Raw genomic sequence first — 19,563 nt, 5'->3', positions numbered from 1 at the left:
TGTGCCGCCCTTGCAGGCTGCAGGGCAGCAGGGTCACCACTCGGGGCCCCTGGGACCCGTAAGGGAACTCTGAGGGACTTCCCAACAAAACCATTAATAGTTTCATTGATGTTTGATGAGCATTTTGGGTGTTTTCCCTGCTATAGTGGGGGATCTTGGTGGTTTGTCACAGGGCCCTCAGCTGCAACGTTAAGTGGGATAATAACAATAAATAAATATAAGTATGGTGTGCAATGGCTCTTATTTAAAGTTAGTGTGATGAAATTATGCTATTTAATCTTTTTGTTATTTAATTATTATTTAATTTGAAGGTTTCTTTTTAAACTGTGCTTCTCTTTTATGACCTTAAAATAACAGCACCCAGTTAGACATGTTAAGGTATTTCTACTTTTAAGATAGTCAGTTATTTCCTATGTAGCCCAAATTTTCAGTGCATTATACGAAAATCGTGTAATAACATTCAATAACCACAACAAGCAACATAAACTTTTATTTTTCCGGTAAGTTGTCGTGTTAAGAGCGCTGTCACTTTGGCAACTGTCTTTTAATATTGTTTTTTTAATACTTCCTCAATTTAGAGCGCAAAGACTCAGGTGTCACCTGTCCTGAGCGCGGAGTTGCATCACTGCTGAAACTTTAACACGGGAAATAGCGCGTGTCATCCGCCCTGCGCGTGCTGTACCGAGAGCTGGCGTCAGAGGTGAACCGGCCAATGAGAGGACGGGATTAAAATAGACCGTATATATCGGAGGTAGACCTACTTCTCACCATAATACGAAACCAAAGAGCGAGGTGACAGTCCCGCCTGCCCCTGCTTCTGCTGTTACCTCGCTTTCAACAACTACAGCTTCACCAGCACCATCATCGTCATCACAACCGCTTTCTAAGCAAAGTCTACTGAAAATAGGTGTGTCTCTAACACCTGGAGGTTAGCCTGAAACCCATGAAACAAAGCTGGTACCAACATATTAATCCTCGCTGGTTTTTAAAGCAGGAGACATTATCAGCTGCTTTAAATACATTTTCTGGGTGCTGGGATAATGGAGCCGAACAGTCACAGTAATGCAAAGCATTCTTGAATTTGCCTGTTAGAGCACCTGAATAAACTGTTTGCAGTCGGATGCCAGATGCAAATGGATAAATACACAGGAAGGCACTTTGAATGCTCTTCTTGAATATCTGGAGTTCCTTAAAACCTGTTTCACTGCCTGCTCTGCCGATGATAATCTTTTTAAGATTGCTCTTTGAACATTAGATTTTGGCTGATTTTCTTTCATTGGTATGTTGACAGCTCAGAAGCACACAGGAACTTAATTCAGATAAGCAGTAAATGAACAACTGTACTGCAGAACTGAACGAAAAAGCTTGCCTTCAAGGGGGAAAAATGAGGAAACCTGAACTTCAGCTTTTTAATAATTCTATTATCTTGAGGTTGTAACATGTTGTTTCTATTTATAGGTCTATAATTGACAACTATTGCATCGAATTCATAAGTGCAAAAAAGACCCACAGAACTACTAATCATTGGAGCCCAACTGTCAGTCTGCCCCAGGGCAGCTGTGGCTAACTGTAGCTTGCCTTCACCAGTGTATGAATGTGAGAGTGAATGAATAGTCAGTGCTTTAAGTGGCCCAAAAGAGGTGCCGGTACTCTATTTTTTTTCGCCTCCCCTGAGGTAACAACAACTATATTGAATGGGTTTTATATACAACAGTCAACAGACAACCTTATACAAAATAATAAATCATTTTATTAGTTTGTGGATTTGCTTGAGCTAGAAAGAGCTACTGAACATAAATAAAATGTGCAAAAAGGTATTGAAATTTTTTTTTTAACAAAATGTACATAAAATAAATTATAAACTAATTTGTATTTTGCTCTCTCTTGAGTCACTGCTGCTATCAGCAGCAGCACTTGTAAAGTTTTTTGTTTTGTTTTTTACACAAAATGTATATAAAATAAATTATAAAATAATTTGTATTTTGCTCTCTCTCTTGAGTCCCTGCTGGTATCAGCAGCAGCACTTGTAAAGTGTACCTGCAGAGCTTGGTAGTTCTCCCATACTACTTTCACTGTTCTCTCACTTGAAGCAACCCAAACATAATAACCATAGAACAGTAGAATATAATCTTGAGTCTTGAAGATGGTTCATTTCTTTACCCCTGAAAAATATACAAAAGCAGATTCAGCAAAATACAATCACAGTACACCAAATGAAAAATGAGAAATACTGTACAAATCATTTTACCTAGAAAAGGCTCCAGCACGTTTTGGGCTCCACTTTCCTTTCACTTTGGGCTTCGCAGTTTGTGGATGCTGCACTTCTCCTCCCTAGTGCCAGCCATGTCTGCACATATGTTTGTGCGTTAAACTGATCCAAGGGTGGTCCGTTGCATTTCAGGAAAATCATATTTGAAAGCCTTTTGATGTCAAGAGAGTTTCTTTTATCTGTCAAAGTATCATTCATTGAGCTGAAAGCTCGCTCGCATTCACTTGTTGATACTGCAATGGTGTGGACAGCTGTAAGAAGCGGCTTCAGGGCTGCTGGTGTCTTGGAAGCTTTAAGGTCTTTATACTCCCTAAATCCTAGGACACTTTCCCTCTCCCCAACTCTGAATCTCTGACATAAATGTCTGACCACTGCATCCCCATATTGAATATCTAGAGATGCAGGCCAGGAGTCAGACTGGAGGACCTTGATGTCTGAGAGGAGGTGACTATCTGTCTTTTCAGATGAGGTTTTACTGACATGCGAGGAAGTTGTTGGAGTCATCCTGCACTTAACATTTTCAGCCAGGCTATGGAAAAATTGGCCATGGTTGATTTTTATAACCCTCTGATTTTCATGCAGGCATACATTTCTGAAGATTTTCTCCTTTTCAGCTTCAATGGCAGTTTGTGTGTAGGGACCAGGTGTGGATACCATTGACTCAAACACCCGGATTTGTCGGTCCAGCTGCCTGTCGGCTTGATCCAAAGTCATGTCCCGTCTCTGGAGCATTCTTGAGAGGTCACTGAGTTCTGTGAGAGCGTCATACATGATGCCAAGATTGACCACAAAAGAAACAGTAGTGAGAACATCATTGAGTCCTTTGTATTTTGCTCTCTCTCTTGAGTCCCTGCTGGTATCAGCAGCAGCACTTGTAAAGTGTACCTGCAGAGCTTGGTAGTTCTCCCATACTGCTTTCACTGTTCTCTCACTTGAAGCAACCCAACGCACTGATAAAACACAGCCTATCACAAGGAGACGTTGTCCAACATTGTGAGCACTCTCGGTTAACTCCCTTTGGTTTTTTTGGTGATGCATGGTAGAGGGAGTAAAGCTGATCTAAGAATATTTTAAAGTGGTTGATTCCTCCTACCTCCTTCAAAACATCACAAACTGCCAGTTCCAGTCTGTGATTGGAACAATGCCAGACAAACAGGTAAGGGAATTTGGAACAAAGCTGCGCAGCAACTCCTGCTTTCCTCCCAAGCATCACTGAGGCTCCATCACAAGCAAATGCCAACAAATGTTCCTGTAGGTAGTGAGGGTCAAAGCCATTATTATGAAGACATCCTAACAGTGCTTCAGTGATGTCCTTTGCTGTGGTCCCCTGCAGCTCAATCAGTTCAAAAAATATTGTGTCTGGATTTTCACTGGAAATAGCTGACCGCAGGCACACGACAAGCACAGACTTTCCACTTATTGTAGTGGATTCATCAATGAGCACACACAATTTTCTTTCATTCATCACTATGTCATTGACTACCTTCTTTTTCATTTCAGCTGCAATGTGATCCAGTATATTTGCACATGAGTTATTAGAGTGCAAAACTCTGCCCATCTTGACACCATTTAAGACTTGCAACTGGACATCTATTGGCATGTCTGTAAAGGGACGCCCATGCTTGCCAATCTTATAAGCTGTTCTAAACACATTGCAAGTTGAAGCGTAGTCAGCCTTTCTCATATCTTCATTGTGTTTTTGCATTGTATTTTGTGTTGCCTTCTCTTTTATTTCAACTGCTTTCTTGTGATAAATTGAGTCTCTGTGCTCTTTTATTTTTTTTCGTAGTGAGTTTTGTTGTGCAGCCTTGTCCCTTCCAAAAGACGAGATTAAGCACCCACTCCACTCCTGCGACACTCTCTGCCCTTGCTGCATGTCCACGCGAGCACAAACTTGACTACACACACTACAACCCAACTTTTGATTTCTGCTGATCAGCCACTTGTAATTTGTGGAGAAATACCGGACTTGTGCTTGGGACCAACATTCTGGCCACTCATGCTCGCTAACGCGGCTGTTGTCATCGGTAGAAATGGTGTCATTCTCGTCCTCGTCGTCGCAAAAAGTGCCGTAGTCCGCGGCTGCGGCACTAGTGCAGCTTTCATCTGACCTGCAGCGATATCATTCTGGCTTGGTGGGGTGTCAGCCAGCGAGTCCTCTGATGCTGACCTTGTTCTTTTACTACTCAGAGTCTGAAGCCAGGAGAGCATATTAAGTGTTCATTGTTTTTGTATTTTAACAGAGCAGCTGTTTGCGCGTTTTACACAACCTCTCCGGACCACGTTGAGTTGTTGACATGACAACGGCAAAAGCGACGCATGCGCTTTTCACTTGTAAAACACATTGGTGTATGGGTAATGTAGTCTCTGCTCTCGGTGGGACGAATTAGGAAGCGTGCTTGTGAAGGGCGCTCTGAAAAGCGGCAGCGCAGCCAAACGATTATAACAGATGTGCAAATGAGAGTACCGGTACGCTAAAAGCACGTTCTGGGCGCATGGAGAGGTGGCGGTACTCTCAAGAGCTATATTTAGAAGTGGCGGTACTGAGTACCGGCGCGTACCGGCCCACTTAAAGCACTGTGAATAGTGGTATTGTAAAGGGCTTTGAGGGGTCCCGAAAAGCGCTATATAAATGCAATCCATTATTATTATTATTATCATTATTATTATTATTATTATTATTATTATTATTATTAACTGATATATCAAACAGGCCGATGTCATCATCTTTGCTTTTTTGTGCTGCTCCCTTTAGAGGTCTCCCCAGAGGCTCATCTGCCTTTATCTCATCCTATTCCTCATATCCTGTCACACCAACCCTCTGCATGTCCTCCTTCACTACATCCATGAATCTTCTCTGAGGTCTTTCTCTGTTCCTCCTCCACTACTATATGGCCAAAACATCTCAGCCTCACTTTTCTACTTTGACTCCAAACCACTCAACATGAGTTGTCACTTTGATATGCTGATTTCTAATCTTGCCCATTCATGCAACTCCAGATGTAAATCTTAACATCTTCAATTCCAGCTCTGCCACCTTCACCTTGGCCTCCTGTCTAATATCATTTGATATTAGCTATTTACCGATCTATCATATCAGTCATTTATGAACAGCCAATGAAAGACACTTAACTTAAAAAGTTAAGAAGAGCCACCCTTCAACCAAAGTATGAATGTTGACATGGCATAGTTTGTCCACCTGAGGGCAGTTATTACCTTCCCTGTTGGTAGCCTGGGTTTGGAGCCGTAAACAAAAACCAGTTCATGAAGAAAAACTTTTATTTGTGGTAAATACTTGTGTATAAATCTCTCTATGAATCAGACTTTTCTGGCTGTGTCTCTTCCTCGTTGAAGCGCTCAAGTCTCTTCTGGGTTACATCGTAGATCATAGCTGAAACAGACAAAAACATGGAAATGTTTCAGTCACACAGGTGCAACCCCACCCCGTCCTGTTTGACTTCAGTGACAGCTGTAATGTTTATCACGCACCACTAGATGGTAGTCACACAATGCATGCTGGGGAAAAGTTTACAAGAAGTAAATGCAGACCTCTACCCTCCTGAACCAAGTTTTTTAGAATTTTTTTTTTTAAAACTGCTATTTCCTCTCAATTATTTGCCCAATTATTATAAATGACTAATTTCATCAGTCATTTATAAACTGCACACATGGTCACCAGTCAAATCTAATGTTTAAAGGCTTTAAAACTTGCTGACCTGGGTCTAAAATAAAGTTTTTAAAAAGCCTTTTTTCACCTGCAAGGTGTACTTCCTCCACCCTCAGTGCTGTTACAGAATCCTCAAATAGATTTCAATTTGAGTGGCACGTCCCATTCTTTTCATTTCTCTGCTTTCTATTTGAGTTGGTTTGAACTTATAAAGCACTTTGAAGTGATAAAAAAAAAAACTAATGCTAAATAAAAGTATAATTACAGAAAATCTACAGCAATGATGAGTGGACTACAGAAAATGATAAGCTGGAAAAAAAAATACTTAAACATAGCTATGCAGAAGTTTTTGTTAAATATAGCAAATTTAGGTTTGCATACATCAACCCAAAAAATCTCAAAAAAAGGGATGTCATCAAAAAATGAAATAAAATAACTAATGTCTCTTACTGTCAAGAATCTCTCTTGCTGTGTATCTCCTTTCCACCCTGTTGTTCACCTCGTCCATCAGCCATGGGAAGAAATTAGTCTCGATATCTGTAAATCAAAACCACAGATATGATTCATCCGCAAAGTTTGAGAAAATTACCTTTTCATCTATTAATAGACACAGATGTAAGGAAATTACGCTTTAGCAACAGAGGGCAGCGGCACCCTCGTGTGTCAAGTAGGCCGACCTTTCTCCACGGGGTTGTAAAAGTAGCCGTGCCTTCTTAGTGAGGTAAAGACAGCGGGTAGAAGACCGGCCAAGTACTGCTGGGTGTACGCCCGGGCGGCGATCTTCTCTGCAATCTCCTTTTCTTTCCTCAGCACCTCCCTCTGCTGTGCAATTCTACGCTCCTGAGGGAGGAAAGAACCCAGATTAATCTGTTTAATCTGGCACCAAAAAACTCACATTCATGATGTCTGAAATCCTGAAATTCTCCACCATACCTAGCAGGTGTAAGCAGTGCACAAACACTATGACCTCTATTATATCTAAAAAATGTCAGTGAGATCATACTCATGTAGCTTCACTACAGGAGTATGCATAGTGACTCATAAATATGAATTTTAGTACTCAAACACAGTTAATCTGCTTCATCAGCACTGTGACATTACTACCATATCAGACTTGGTTTGATGACACTGTTTCTCTGGCAACATTATTTGTGCTCCCTGTGTGACTTCTTTTTTTTTTAAAAAGATGATGAATCACCACACATATCTACAACAGCTAATCTTGACAGGAAATAGATGTCTAAACTGTTCCCACTTTATTAGGTACACCACGCTAATAAGGGGCAGGACCCACTTTTGCCTTGAGAACTGTTTTGATTCTTCATTGTATGGATTAAGCAAGGCGATGGAAACACTCCTCAGAGATTTGGCTCCAGCTTGACATGGACCCTATTGAAATTTCTATGTTTCACCAAATTTGGACCCTACCATCCAAATTTCACAGCAGAAATCAAGATTGATCAGATCAGGCAATTGTAGCCAGTTTCCTGGTCTTAGCTGACAGGAGTGGCACCTGGTGTGCTTTTCTTCTGCTGCTGTAGTCCATCTGCTTTAAGGTTCATAACAAGTGATTCTTTTGATTGCCTTCATATCACCTCAGAGCAGTCTGGCAGTTCCAATGTTAATTTTGCCAACAACGATGCAGTTTCTTCAGCTTATCTAATTCAGGGTTATGAGGGAGCTGGGGCCTGTCCAGTAGTCGTAGCGGAAGCAGACCCTGGACAGGTTGCCAGTTTGTCACAGGGCTAACACAAAGAGACAGACAAACATTCACACTCATTGTCAATTTAGAATCACCAATTAACCCAACCCTACTAAATGCTTGTCTTTGGGCTGTGAAGAGGAAGCTGGAGCACTTAAAGAGAACCCAAGCTGATGATGGATTGAGTTGCTGGCCTGTGACTGGCTAATATTTGCATTAATGGGAAGTGCAACAGGGGTACCTATTAAAGTGGCCAGTGAGTGTAATTATAATAGATAACAAAATGGTACTTTAAGTTCAAAACTTAAAACCTGGTTAGCATAAGTCCAGTTGCATGTTTAGGGTTTACAGGCTGCAGACAGACATGTTTGGATAAAGAGACCGTTTCTAGAACTTGAATACCTTCTCCTCGTTGTGTCGTCTCTCCATCTCCTGGAGCCGCTGCACCTCTGCCAGCTCATTATTTCGAAGCTCCTCGAAGGCTCTTTGCTGGGCCTTCAGACAGGCAAGCTCCTCCTCCTCCATCACCTCCAGCAGAGACTGTTCGATTGTCTTACCCACCAAGACCTCCAACACTGGCTGCACCTCAATGTCAAAGTCAAACAGCTGCATAGGGCGAGTATAAAAAAGTGGTGTTTTACTGTGAATTTTACAATATTTAAAAACTTGTTTTCATTACTACCTTACAAAGTCAAAATAAATTAGCAGCACTTTTCTTTTTCAGTTCCACAAAGTTGGGCAATTCACAGGCAACAGAATTAAAGGCAAAGACCAACACTTGAGTCTTGATTACTGACAAGCTGATAATAAAACAGAGCAACATGGAATAAGAAAGAAAAATCAACTTCAAAATAAATAAACCAGAAAAAAATAATATTAAATGACCTCCAGTGAATAAAATAAAATAATGAAACCCAAATTACAAATTAATATGGTTAAAAAAATGGCCTGTATTTGTATAGCGCTTTTCTAGTCCCTAAGGACCCCAAAGCGCTTTACACAACCAGTCATCCACACACACATGTGATGGCAAGCTACATTGTAGCCACAGCCACCCTGGGGCGCACTGACAGAGGCGAGGCTGCCGGACACTGGCGCCACCGGGCCCTCTGACCACCACCAGTAGGCAACAGATGAAGTGTCTTGCCCAAGGACACAACGACCGAGACTGTCCAAGCCGGGGCACGAACCGGCAACCTTCCGATTACAAGGCGAAGTCCCAACTCTTGAGCCACGATCGGCCCGGTTAAAATATGGTCAAAATGGTTAAAAAGCCAAAACAAAATATAGAATAACTAGAGAATTGTTAAAACACAGAAAGCAAAAATAACCAAAAGAAGTAACGCCTGTAAAGCAAGCTCATTTCTGCATGTTTGTCCCCTGCCAACTAAATTTGAAAAAAGGTTTTGCCTCAAAACATGCCTGAATGTATAGTAAATTCTGTACTTTAGTCTCCGAGCCAAAGTGATTGGCAGCCTTATAAAGAGAAGTCTAGGTCTGGGTTATTGGCTCCTCCAGAAAAACAGAAGGCAACAAACAGGTCTAACCTTTTTTTATTAGAACTATGTTAATGCTATTAAACAAACCTTCCACTGGGACTACTTACCTCTCCCTCTTCTATCTGTGTTTCGACATCTTTGCCAGATTTGGCAGGTATGAAGAGTGGAGTTGCTGGTCTGTCCAGGAAGGGGTCAGTCTGACACTCAATGTCCGTAGTTGCAATAATATTGCTCAGTTCTTCAAGGTAGAGCTCTGAAAATTAAGCAAGCTCATTATAAAAACTCCATGTTTTTGGAGTCAGAAATAATTATTTTACATGTGCCGAAGTTGTCCAGGGAATTATTTTACCAGTTTGTACATCAGTGTGTTTTCTGCCCTCCAGTGCTTCAGGAGTGTTGGGTCTAAATTGCTCCCTGGCCTGTTTTCGAGCGATGGCTCGTCTCCTGTTGGCCTGTTGTCTTCGTATCTCTGCAGGGTCTGGCTGAGCTGTCTATCAGTGGGGAAAAGAAGGAAAGAACTACAACCTACACTGCACAAAAAACAGAAAATGAATGTTTCACACTTACAGTTGGTAGGATATGCTTGGCGTACGTATTTCCTCTGACAACACGGCGATCATACATAATGTTTCCATAATGACGCTTTGTCCTGCAGGAAGACGACAATTCATTTTAATGCATGCAAAAAGTTTCCAACTATTTCCAGCACCTATAAATGTTCACCACTTCTAAACAACCATCAACTGCTTTGACTCTATTAGGTCTGTGGGAATTCAAAGGCTGAAAATCTTTCTGAAATATTTGCACATACCTCCCTTTATAATTGATTAAATGTCCTTCAACCACTTCAATTCAGTGTCAGAATTAGTAGAATTCATTTAAATCCCTTGATTTCCAGGTTCACACATGGCTTTTAAGTGTAGTCGCCATATTTTCAAGGAGGTCGGGGCTTTGGAAAGGTCATTCGAGAAGCTCAATGTTAGCCTGCTTCATTAATCCAAAACCAGTTTGATTTGTGTTCAGCATTATTGTTCAAGTTTCAGCCATGTGGCTTTTGATTTGAAGTGAAGTTGAAAAATTTGGAGGTAATCCTTCTTCATTATTTTTACTTGTATGCTGCACAAAGCGTGCAACTGGCAGCAAAACATCCCCAGAGCTTGATGCGACCACCACCATACTAGCCAGCTGGTACAGCGTTCTTAGGTTTGAACCTTGTTGGTGAACATCCTAACCAATTTCTTCTCATCTGAGGTAACCGTTTAGGTCTGGAAAAGTGGTAACACATTCTAACAGTTGTCTGAACTGATGATCCAGAAATCTGGAGTTGTATAGAAATGGCTCCAATCATTTTTATGCTGGTTAAAAGAAACTACCAGTTGTGCATAATCATGATTGTTTATTAGGTCTTGGCCTATTAAAAATGTAGTACCTTCAGCACCTACATTTAAATCTCAAAAGATACATGTATGATTTGAGCCTGTGTTTATACTTTTGCACCTAATTATTGGCATTAGAGAAGTATGCTGTATAATCATTTCAACATAGAAAAAAGAACAGTTCAAAGAAATCATTAAAATCCCAAAATTATAGTGCCATTCGTGCCCATGACGAGTGTATTTAAACTTCTGACCACAACTATCTGATTTACTCAATTATTCAAGTAACAGGATGCTTTAGCTCTCGGATTTTTATTACTTGTAAATGAAATATAAACTTCAGCTACTTTTTCTTACAGTCAGTAAAGCCGCTGTAGTGGATTTTATTTCCACAGCCAATATGCTATATTTCAGGTACAGTTAGCCACTTATAAGCTCGCATCTAAGACACCATGAACAACGGCACCGTACTCTTCAGTCGACGTCTCGCTGTACTTTGAGCGGTTCTCGACAGCTCTGGGGCGGCTGGAGAAGGTGTATGTTCCGCTTGGATCTCTGTGACTGTGTGAAGCAAAAGCCATCTTTCAGAAAACCCCAGATACTCTAGCTAACTGTTAGCTTGTTAATGTCAGCGTTTAGGCCTGACAACAAACGGTAACCAAGAGGATACAAACTGTTGTAGCAACCGTCTCCAGGAAGTGTACCATATAAGGTCCATTGAGTCACTTCTTTTTTTCTTTTTTCTTTTTTTGGTTTTCGCTTTCTAATAATACAGAATGTAATAAAACCAAAAGAGTCGGCTTTTAAAATTAGCCCTCTGACATAAACGACAAATTCTGTTTAGAATTAGACTTTTTTGGATTAAACTGTAGCCATGATGTAAGATTTTTTTTTCATGTCTTCAAGACATGTGATGGGATGTGTTTGAACTTTAACCTTTTTTGCCAGCTTTAAGATCAGTTTCATGCCACATGGTCATGTGGTCTAATAAGTTGAAAGTGTATGTCTTTGTATATCGTCTGTCACTTGTATAGGTTTCAGCTGAGCATGTGTTGTAAGTGAAGGTCTTGTGAAAATCACAAGTAAAACATAAAGTCAGCTGTTTGTTAGTGCCAAGTATACAGCTCATAAAAATGAAAAGAAAAATGGGTCAAAGGACTTCATCCTGATACCTAATGGAGAGTCAGGGTGCCGTTGCCTGCTTGTAGACGTTTGTGCATCCCTCTATGGATGTGCCTCCCCAGACCAGCACCGACCCACCACCAAATCTGTCACACTGAAAGATGTTTCTGGCAGCACAACATTCTCCAGGGCGAGTCTGCTCTCATCTGTGAAAAGCACAGTTTCTAGTATTGTTTCTAGTATTCTAAAGCTACTCCCAGTGTGGCACCACAGTGCAGGGCAGTGAGCACAGGGGTCACTACAAGATGTCAGCCCCTTAAGTCACAATCGTGAAATCTGTTTCTGATTGTTTCGTCAGAGACATTCAAGCCACCAGTTGCCTGCTAGAGGTCACTTCGTAGCTCTGGCATTGTAGCTCTCTCATCCTGTTCCTCCTTGCACAAAGGAGCAAATACCGGTCCTGATGGGTTAAGGACTTTCTACACCCCTGTACAGCTCTCCTAGAGTAACTGCCTGTCTCCTGGAATCTCTTCCATGCTCTTGAGACTGTGCTGAGAGACACAGCAAGCCTTCTGGCAATGGCACGTATTGATGATTTGAACTATGCTGTGCACCATCTGTAGGGTCCAGATATCGCCTCATGCTGCCAGCAGTGACAATGCAAAACTAACCTTTAGAAAAATGCAAAACTAATAAAAAAAATGATGAGAAAAGATGAAGAAGGGGAAAAAAAAACCTGTGACCTCCACCTGCAAAACTGTTCCTGTTTCAGGTATTGTCTCATCGATGCCTCTACTGTTAATTTCTTCATGTCTTTATCAAACTGCTTTTATTCCTATGATGATTGTACTTTGTCTCAAAACTGAGCTAAATTAAATCATTCCTCAACTAAATTCCTGAGACTAAAGAGAAGTGGATTGTTATCTTTTTGCCATTAAAAATGCTTCTACTGTAACGATTTTTCTTTAAGGTTTCAATTCTTGCTGTGATCAAAGCCTCCATCTCAAAGTCAAGACTGAACTGCCAGTTTCAGACAAACAGACACGCAGAAACAGCTTTTCAGCCCATAAACAGTCTATTAATGTCAAAAACAAACCCAGTATTGTAAGCACCTGCTAGACTCTTACAACACATCAGAAATTCTGAGAATAACCTCTTGATGCAAGAACGACTTCCTGCACAGAAAAGAAAGCCAAAAGGTGACGGTGTCATCCTGCATCTTTTTGTATTTTTTGCATATAAAGACATCTCTTAGCACTATACGAGGTAAGACTTTCTCTAAAAGCTAGAATTGACAGTAAACATAAACAGAGTTTCAGTGTCTGACTTCAGATGTGAGCAGTGGTGCAAATGTGGTGCTTCTTCACACTATTGCAGCCTATAAAGAAACAAAACAAGCAAGAAAAAGAAAGCAGTACACTTGAAAACAGATTTGTTTTTACCCACAGCTAACACTTCATCCTGGCCCACATGAGTGTCTTAGTAAAAAGCAGAAACTCAGCTCAAGATGATGCTCAACCACAGAGTTTTCAGAGCTTTATAAAAAAGAAAAAGTCTGAACATGTCAGAGAAAAATAGGGCACAGGAACTGACACCAGACTCTGTGTGGAGGGAGGACAAAGGTGAGCGTTCTGTGGTGAGAAGTGGCACTTTTCTTCGTTTCCGTATCGATGATTTAATTATGCCTTTGTCTGTCGATATCGTTACATAACAGGCAAAATGTTTAAATATCCAAAAAAAGGTTTCTTGTCTAATTCGTCTAATTGCTGCAAGTGCAACCCCCCTGCTGGAACTGCATCATGTGTTTTCTAAAAAAGGGTGAATAATGAACCTTGATGTCTATTCAGGTGAGGACGTGAGGGTGGGGGGGGGGGGGGGGGGGTAATCTGTTGTTAACATTACACCACAGTGTATTGTTTATGCCTCAGCTGCCACAAATCATTAAAATCATTACACATTATTAAAGGGCAAACTTTGCAGATTGCCACTCTGTTAGTTTCTTCTCATTAGTCTTGACTGACAGCCATGGTATTATGTAATCAGCAGGGCATGCTTCCACACATTCATTCTTTTTTTTTTTTTTCAGTACAGTAATGGACTCACAACATAATCTTTTGTACTTTTGGTTCAAGACTTCAACCCCACTGGGAGCCTGGATTTGGATGAGCAGAGCGAAAGGACAAGTCTAAATGTGTTGTGCCGAACTTCGGTGACGACACACACAGAAGGCGGTTGCGGGTGAGGGTTGGGGGGAGGGCTTCTAGGTCTGTCAACATGCCCCCAAGCCTACACGGAAAGTGGTAAACCAGTGTCAAGGAAAGTAGTAAAACCTGCGGCAGGTAATTACTGTAAATGAAAAACAAATCTCCAGCATGCTTATTGATGAGTGTGGGATGGAAAACCATTACAAGTAAAATCAATCCAATTTAACACTGGTTTGAGACCTGCAGTCAAACAGTGTCAGAATAATACAAATAAAGTTTTATTTGTACAGAATTTTTCAAAACATGACTGTAAAGTGCTTTACAGACCACAAGCCATGTCAGTTTGTGTTGCTGATCTGATTCAGGGCTGCTAACCTATCCCTGCTATCACTGGGAGAGAGGCAGGATATACTTTGGACAGGTCACAGGGCTAAGACAGACAAGCATTCACACTCATACTTACACTTCAGTTAATCTGACATGCTTGTCTTTGCTCTGTGAGAGGAAGCTGGTGATTCCACAGAGGACCCGCACATACATGGGAAACAAAGAGTCTCCAGCAGGGCGATAATTTAAACCTTCTTGATAGATGCATATATGAAAGTTGTGGTCCAGCATCCTGCCCAAGGATATTTTGAGATGCAGACTGGAGGAGCCAGGGACTGAAACACCAGACGTGCAATGAGTAGATTACCTCTCGAGCCCCAACCACCTCTTAGGTCACTTCTTCTTTGGTGACTAGCAGATTGGCACGGTCACCTGTGCTTTGCATGGAAGGCATTTACTGGTCGTGAAGTGAAACCAGTAGTGAAAAAGTGATCATGTGCTTCCAGCTCATCCCTGATCCAATATCTCATTCTTGATGATCAGCATGTTTGATTTAGTGAAGATTTTAGCCTTGCTGACGCAGCCGGTGCCATTTATCCAGGCTTGGGACCAGCAGGGAGAGTACACTGACTTGCTGAATAGAATAATAAATAAAAAATTAGAAATAAAATTAAATACATAGGGCTATAAAGAAAAAGAGAGGGCATAAGAAACGTTTTTATAGAAAAGCTTTTTTGTAAAAATTGCCTTTAATAGCAAATTTTGGGGAAAAGATAACAAAAAGTCTTGAAACATGTAATGCTTCAGTTAATGGTGGGTACTCCAGTGAGGCCCCTGTAAAGGGTTAAAAGTAGATACTGAGTTTGCTAACCTCAGTCTTCTTGTAAAGCGCGCTCCAGCTGCAAGTCTCTAACAGAAAACGTCTTTAAGGTGGCTTCTGTAAAGAGGTGGGCTGTGGGAACAGTTGGGGGGGGCTCTGACATTGGTTCATGAGGTCTGAGTACATCTATAGTGTAGGCTGGAGTGAGGCCATGTCATTTAGAGCCAGGTGAAGTAGGAGATTTACTTTTGGCAGAGACCAGAGTATTGGGAATAGCCTAAATGTGATAAGATGAAGGCATGGAGGGCATTTACAATGTCTGCTTCAGATAGAAAATATTTCTTTTAACCCTTTTATGACAAGTGATCATTCGTATGTCAAAAACAGAGCTGAGAGTCAAAGATACAAGCAGAGGACAGATATAACCTGCTCATTAGCAGTGTTGGTCAAGTTACTTGAAAAAAGTAATCAGTAACTAATTACTGATTACTTCCCCCAAAAAGTAATCCCATTACTTTACTGATTACTTATTTTCAAAAGTAATCAATTACTTACTTACTTAGTTACATTTTAAAAACACGATTTACAACCTGAAGAGGTGATAAAGCGACATATCTTTCAGCCCAATTCTACTTTTTCTGCATAATCCATCATACAAAATGTAATCAAATGGAAAAGTCTCTTTTTAAAACTTGTTTTATTAGTTTTAATCTTTTAACTTTATGCATCAAGCAAACATTTAATTATATGCAACATTCTCTGACTGGAAGAAATTTGTTTAATATTTAAACCTATTTTCTGCACATTCCAGCACATAAAATAAAATATATATATTTTTGTTTACACTCACTCTTTCAGTAAAACACAGCAGAAAATAAATAAAATCAAAGACTAGCGGTCCTGTTGCTCTATTTTCACCTGTAAAGCAGAAGTGGAGTAGGCGGAGGTTTACCCTGGTGCAGTTGTGCCGCAGGGGTCAGTGGAAGAATCCGTGAGTTTCTCTGTGAGTTTCCCATTACATCCTAGCGCACTCAGTGCTTGCTTGGAAGTTTAGGGGTTTTTTCGCTGTAAAAAGAAGTTTTCTTCCCACGCACAACAGACACTAATGTTTTTGTCACTTTTTATGGAATCAAACTCAAAATAAGGTCAGTACTTCCACGCTTTAAACCATAGGTGTCAAACTCTGGCCCGTGGGCCAAATTTGGCCCGCAGCCTAATTACATTTGGCCCATGAAGCCACACCAAATTACTATTAGAGCTGGCCTACTGGTATTATACAGCTAATATATATATTGTTTAGTATTAAGCTTTGCTTGTTCCATATTCAGTTTTTCAGCAAAACGTGTTTGACTCCATAAGAAAAGATTCATTCTTATATCTGGAGGAATAAATATATTTCAATAAATATTAACGTTCCAGTTTTGAATTTTGGCCCACTGTGTATTTGAGTTTGACACCCCTGAATGCTGCACGCTCATACTCTCTCCGCACTCCATATATTATCCATTGTTGATCTGCACACAGCTGTTGTCAAAAACGTCGCACTCGCCTACGTCACTGTCATGAGACCTCGCGAAAAAAAAATCACGGTTTTAGTAACGCAGCGTTCCTACGGGAAAGTAACGGTAATCTACTTACCGGTTTTGCGATAGTAATCCCTTACTTTACTCGTTACTTGAAAAAAGTAATCGGATTACAAGTAACGCGTTACTGCCCATCTCTGCTCATTAGTGTATAGTCTATTTTTCCAGAGTAAGAAGATCCCACATAGAGAAAAGATCAAGAACACATGGACTATTTTTATTTAACCTGTGGATAAAATATTAATGAAACTGTCTTTTCAATCACAGATATATCAGATTAGGTGTAATAACTCTAATCATGGTGGGGTGGGGCAGTAGTTAGCACTGTTGCCTCACAGCAAGAGGGTCCTGAGTTTGAATCCAACAACTGGCCAGGGGCTTTTTGTGTGGAGGTTGTTGTTCTTCCCATGTTTGTGTGGATTCTTGTTATCTACTCCAGCTTCTGCCCACAGTCCAAAGACATGCACGTAGTGGGTAAGGTTAAATAGTGATTCTAAATTGCCCATAGGTGTGAATATGAGTGCAAATGTTTGTCTGTCTCTCTCTGTGTTAGCCCTGCGTTAGCTTGGTGACCCCTCCACAGTATACCCTGCCTCTCGCCCTATGGCTCCAGCCCCCCGTGCGACGCTGAAATGGATAACAGAAAGATTATCCAATGTTAAATCAACCAGTTGAAGGATTATTTAAGAACAGGTTCATGTTTTCATGTACTGTAACTCTTGCTTCCTTCTTCCACAAGACTTGAAAGTAATTTGTCAATCTGACTGAAATGTCTCAACAACTACAGGATGACAGGCTTTCATAAGACCAACGCTACTAACTGATTCAGATTTTTTCAGATTTTTCCCAAAACAAGTCCAAAAGCCTGCAAAAACTAAAAACACTCCCATGAGCCTCTGCTGTATTCATGTTAAGTGCTGACTAGAAACGCTGCGTGCTGATGTTAGCATTTACCTCAAAGCGGTGCAGCCTCGCGTGCTATATTTTCTGACCTTTTAAAGACAAAAAAAAAACCAAGTGACCAACTGCTGAACAAATGTATCCAGAACGCCGTGCTAGTGACTGTCAGCTTCCTCCACAGTAGAGTTTAAAAACGGACTTTTAAAATGAAGACAACATATTTCTTTCATTGCAACTCAAAAGATTTCTATTGCATAATTGTTTGTTATCAAACCTTTTGATGTTACTAGCAGCATCTTAGTTTGGGGGTTTGGAAATAACCTGAAACAGAGCCACCGTGTTCTTATGTGGAGATCCTTCGACAGATACCCCAATAAAGAAAAAACGAAAGCTATAAACTGAGGTCTACATTTTGGAAGAATTTTGAATCGTGCAAAGAATGTGCAGAGTTGGACTGTCAGAGAGGTACTAATAGAGCCCTGGTTGTTTTTGAGGCTTGTGGCTTGTTGTATTACACAAGTTCTTCCTGTTTTTGTTCGCCATTTGCTAAAAGATTATAGATTAAACAATTGTCTCTTACATATGACACAGGATTCAATGTGAATGCCTACAGCATATGATTGCTGTTGATTTTTGTTTTTCTGTGCTTTCCTATGGAAATGGGTAATAAAAGTACTTGCAGGACACTAATGTCACGGTCCTCCTTTGTTTTGAACTGCCTTCTCCCTTTCTCTCTGTCTTTGTTTTGCTACTTATCTTACCTTTCTTTCTCTATCACTGATTTTGTCCTGGACAAAGAACCCCGCCTGGCCCGCTCTCGCCCCCACAAACCTGCAGATATCAGAGAGCACTTACCTGAGCTCAAACCTGTGGAGAATCTGAGAATCCTCACCTGAGTCTGTGCCAGTTAAAGTCACAAAGAGTTACCTGTATTAACATCGGCCTGAACTTTGTGGTACCTGGAATACCTGTGAAGAAAACAAGAGACTCGCATCCTTTGCATGAATAATAATCTCCTGAATTGCGGCACATGCTTAGCTTTTGTTAACCTGAAAGCATTCATTACAATTATTAAACTTTTTCCAGTGCAGTTTAGTCTCCAAACACTTTGACACCTAATGTTGGTGGGGAACTGTTCAAGCTGAACCCTCCAAAGTGAACATGCACTTCTTGAGTTCTTCCCCTGTGGAAGGAGGCTTCTGTCCATCAGCTTCCTCCTATATCTGTGTTTTATTTTCTGGGTTATTTTCTTCATGCATGCATATTTTTCATGCACAGTTTACATTTTGCACATCCTCACATTTTTACTGAATAGTTCTGTTGTCACATATATATTTCTAACTTTTTTATTTGCACAAGTTGCCTTTATCTGATTTCTATAGTTTGTATATTTGACACTGAATGTCAAAATACTGACACCACTTCTGTGCATGCATGCACTTGCTTGTCAGTATAGCAGATTATGATGATTTTTTTGTGTGTTTTTGTGTGTCTGTCTTGGTGTTCAGTATTCAGCTGGATAAATCAGGCTCACTTTCAATCAGTTTAAATTTGGAAAATTAGACAAGAAAATCAGCTCGTCAAGGAAGGAAAGAGTGTTAACACCGCGTAGAAAGGAGGAAGGAGAGGTGGCATCAGCTCATCTGCAGTCACAGACAAGAGGAACAGCAATTCGCAGAAAAACCAAATCCGCCCATGTGACAGAATCTGGTTTCCTTCAGCTTTAGCATGTGTGCCAGAACACGCTGTTCTCTCAATGAAGCTTGTTAGCGCGTTATGCAACATGTCTAGAAAAGAGAACTCTGGCCAAAGTAGTCACTCTCCTCCTTTCTGTCATTAATTTAGACACTAATGATTGCACTGCAGGGTGATTTAGCAGCAAACAAATGTACAGGCATTTGTGAAGGTCACAGATACACAGACTGGAACTTGTTTAGTTTGTAATTGTTTTTATTGCATTCTTATATTCTTTTTACTTTGTTACTTAAAACTGTTCAACCAGACGTTTTATGGCGCCAAAACACTCATTGATAAAGATTACATACATTGCTAGCTTACTTTATGTACAATTCAGCATACAAATACAAAAAAAGA

General features: G+C 40.6%; 1 protein-coding gene and 1 pseudogene across 1 annotated transcript; both read right to left on the bottom strand.

Annotated features, from left to right (window-relative positions):
• Positions 1 to 3,197: 3,197 nt before the first annotated feature.
• Positions 3,198 to 5,373, bottom strand: LOC146558072 (E3 SUMO-protein ligase KIAA1586-like; annotated as a pseudogene).
• Positions 5,374 to 5,526: 153 nt separating this feature from the next.
• Positions 5,527 to 11,178, bottom strand: rsph3 (radial spoke head 3). Its single transcript, XM_085246931.1, has 8 exons — positions 10,985 to 11,178; positions 9,705 to 9,786; positions 9,487 to 9,628; positions 9,245 to 9,390; positions 8,041 to 8,244; positions 6,614 to 6,776; positions 6,387 to 6,473; positions 5,527 to 5,660 (listed from the first exon to the last, which is right to left on the bottom strand). Exons 1-8 carry the CDS (start codon positions 11,092 to 11,094, stop codon positions 5,581 to 5,583), a joined length of 1,014 nt encoding a protein of 337 aa, XP_085103057.1. The 5' UTR covers positions 11,095 to 11,178; the 3' UTR covers positions 5,527 to 5,580.
• Positions 11,179 to 19,563: the final 8,385 nt, after the last annotated feature.

Source organism: Mchenga conophoros, linkage group LG15, assembly GCF_057382185.1.
Source record: "Mchenga conophoros isolate Kocher_MC1m ecotype Shallow Benthic linkage group LG15, M_conophoros_male_GT1.1, whole genome shotgun sequence".
Taxonomy (NCBI): domain Eukaryota; kingdom Metazoa; phylum Chordata; class Actinopteri; order Cichliformes; family Cichlidae; genus Mchenga; species Mchenga conophoros.
Note: the sequence above shows the minus strand (reverse complement) of the source record. Positions and strands in the feature narration are given on the sequence as shown.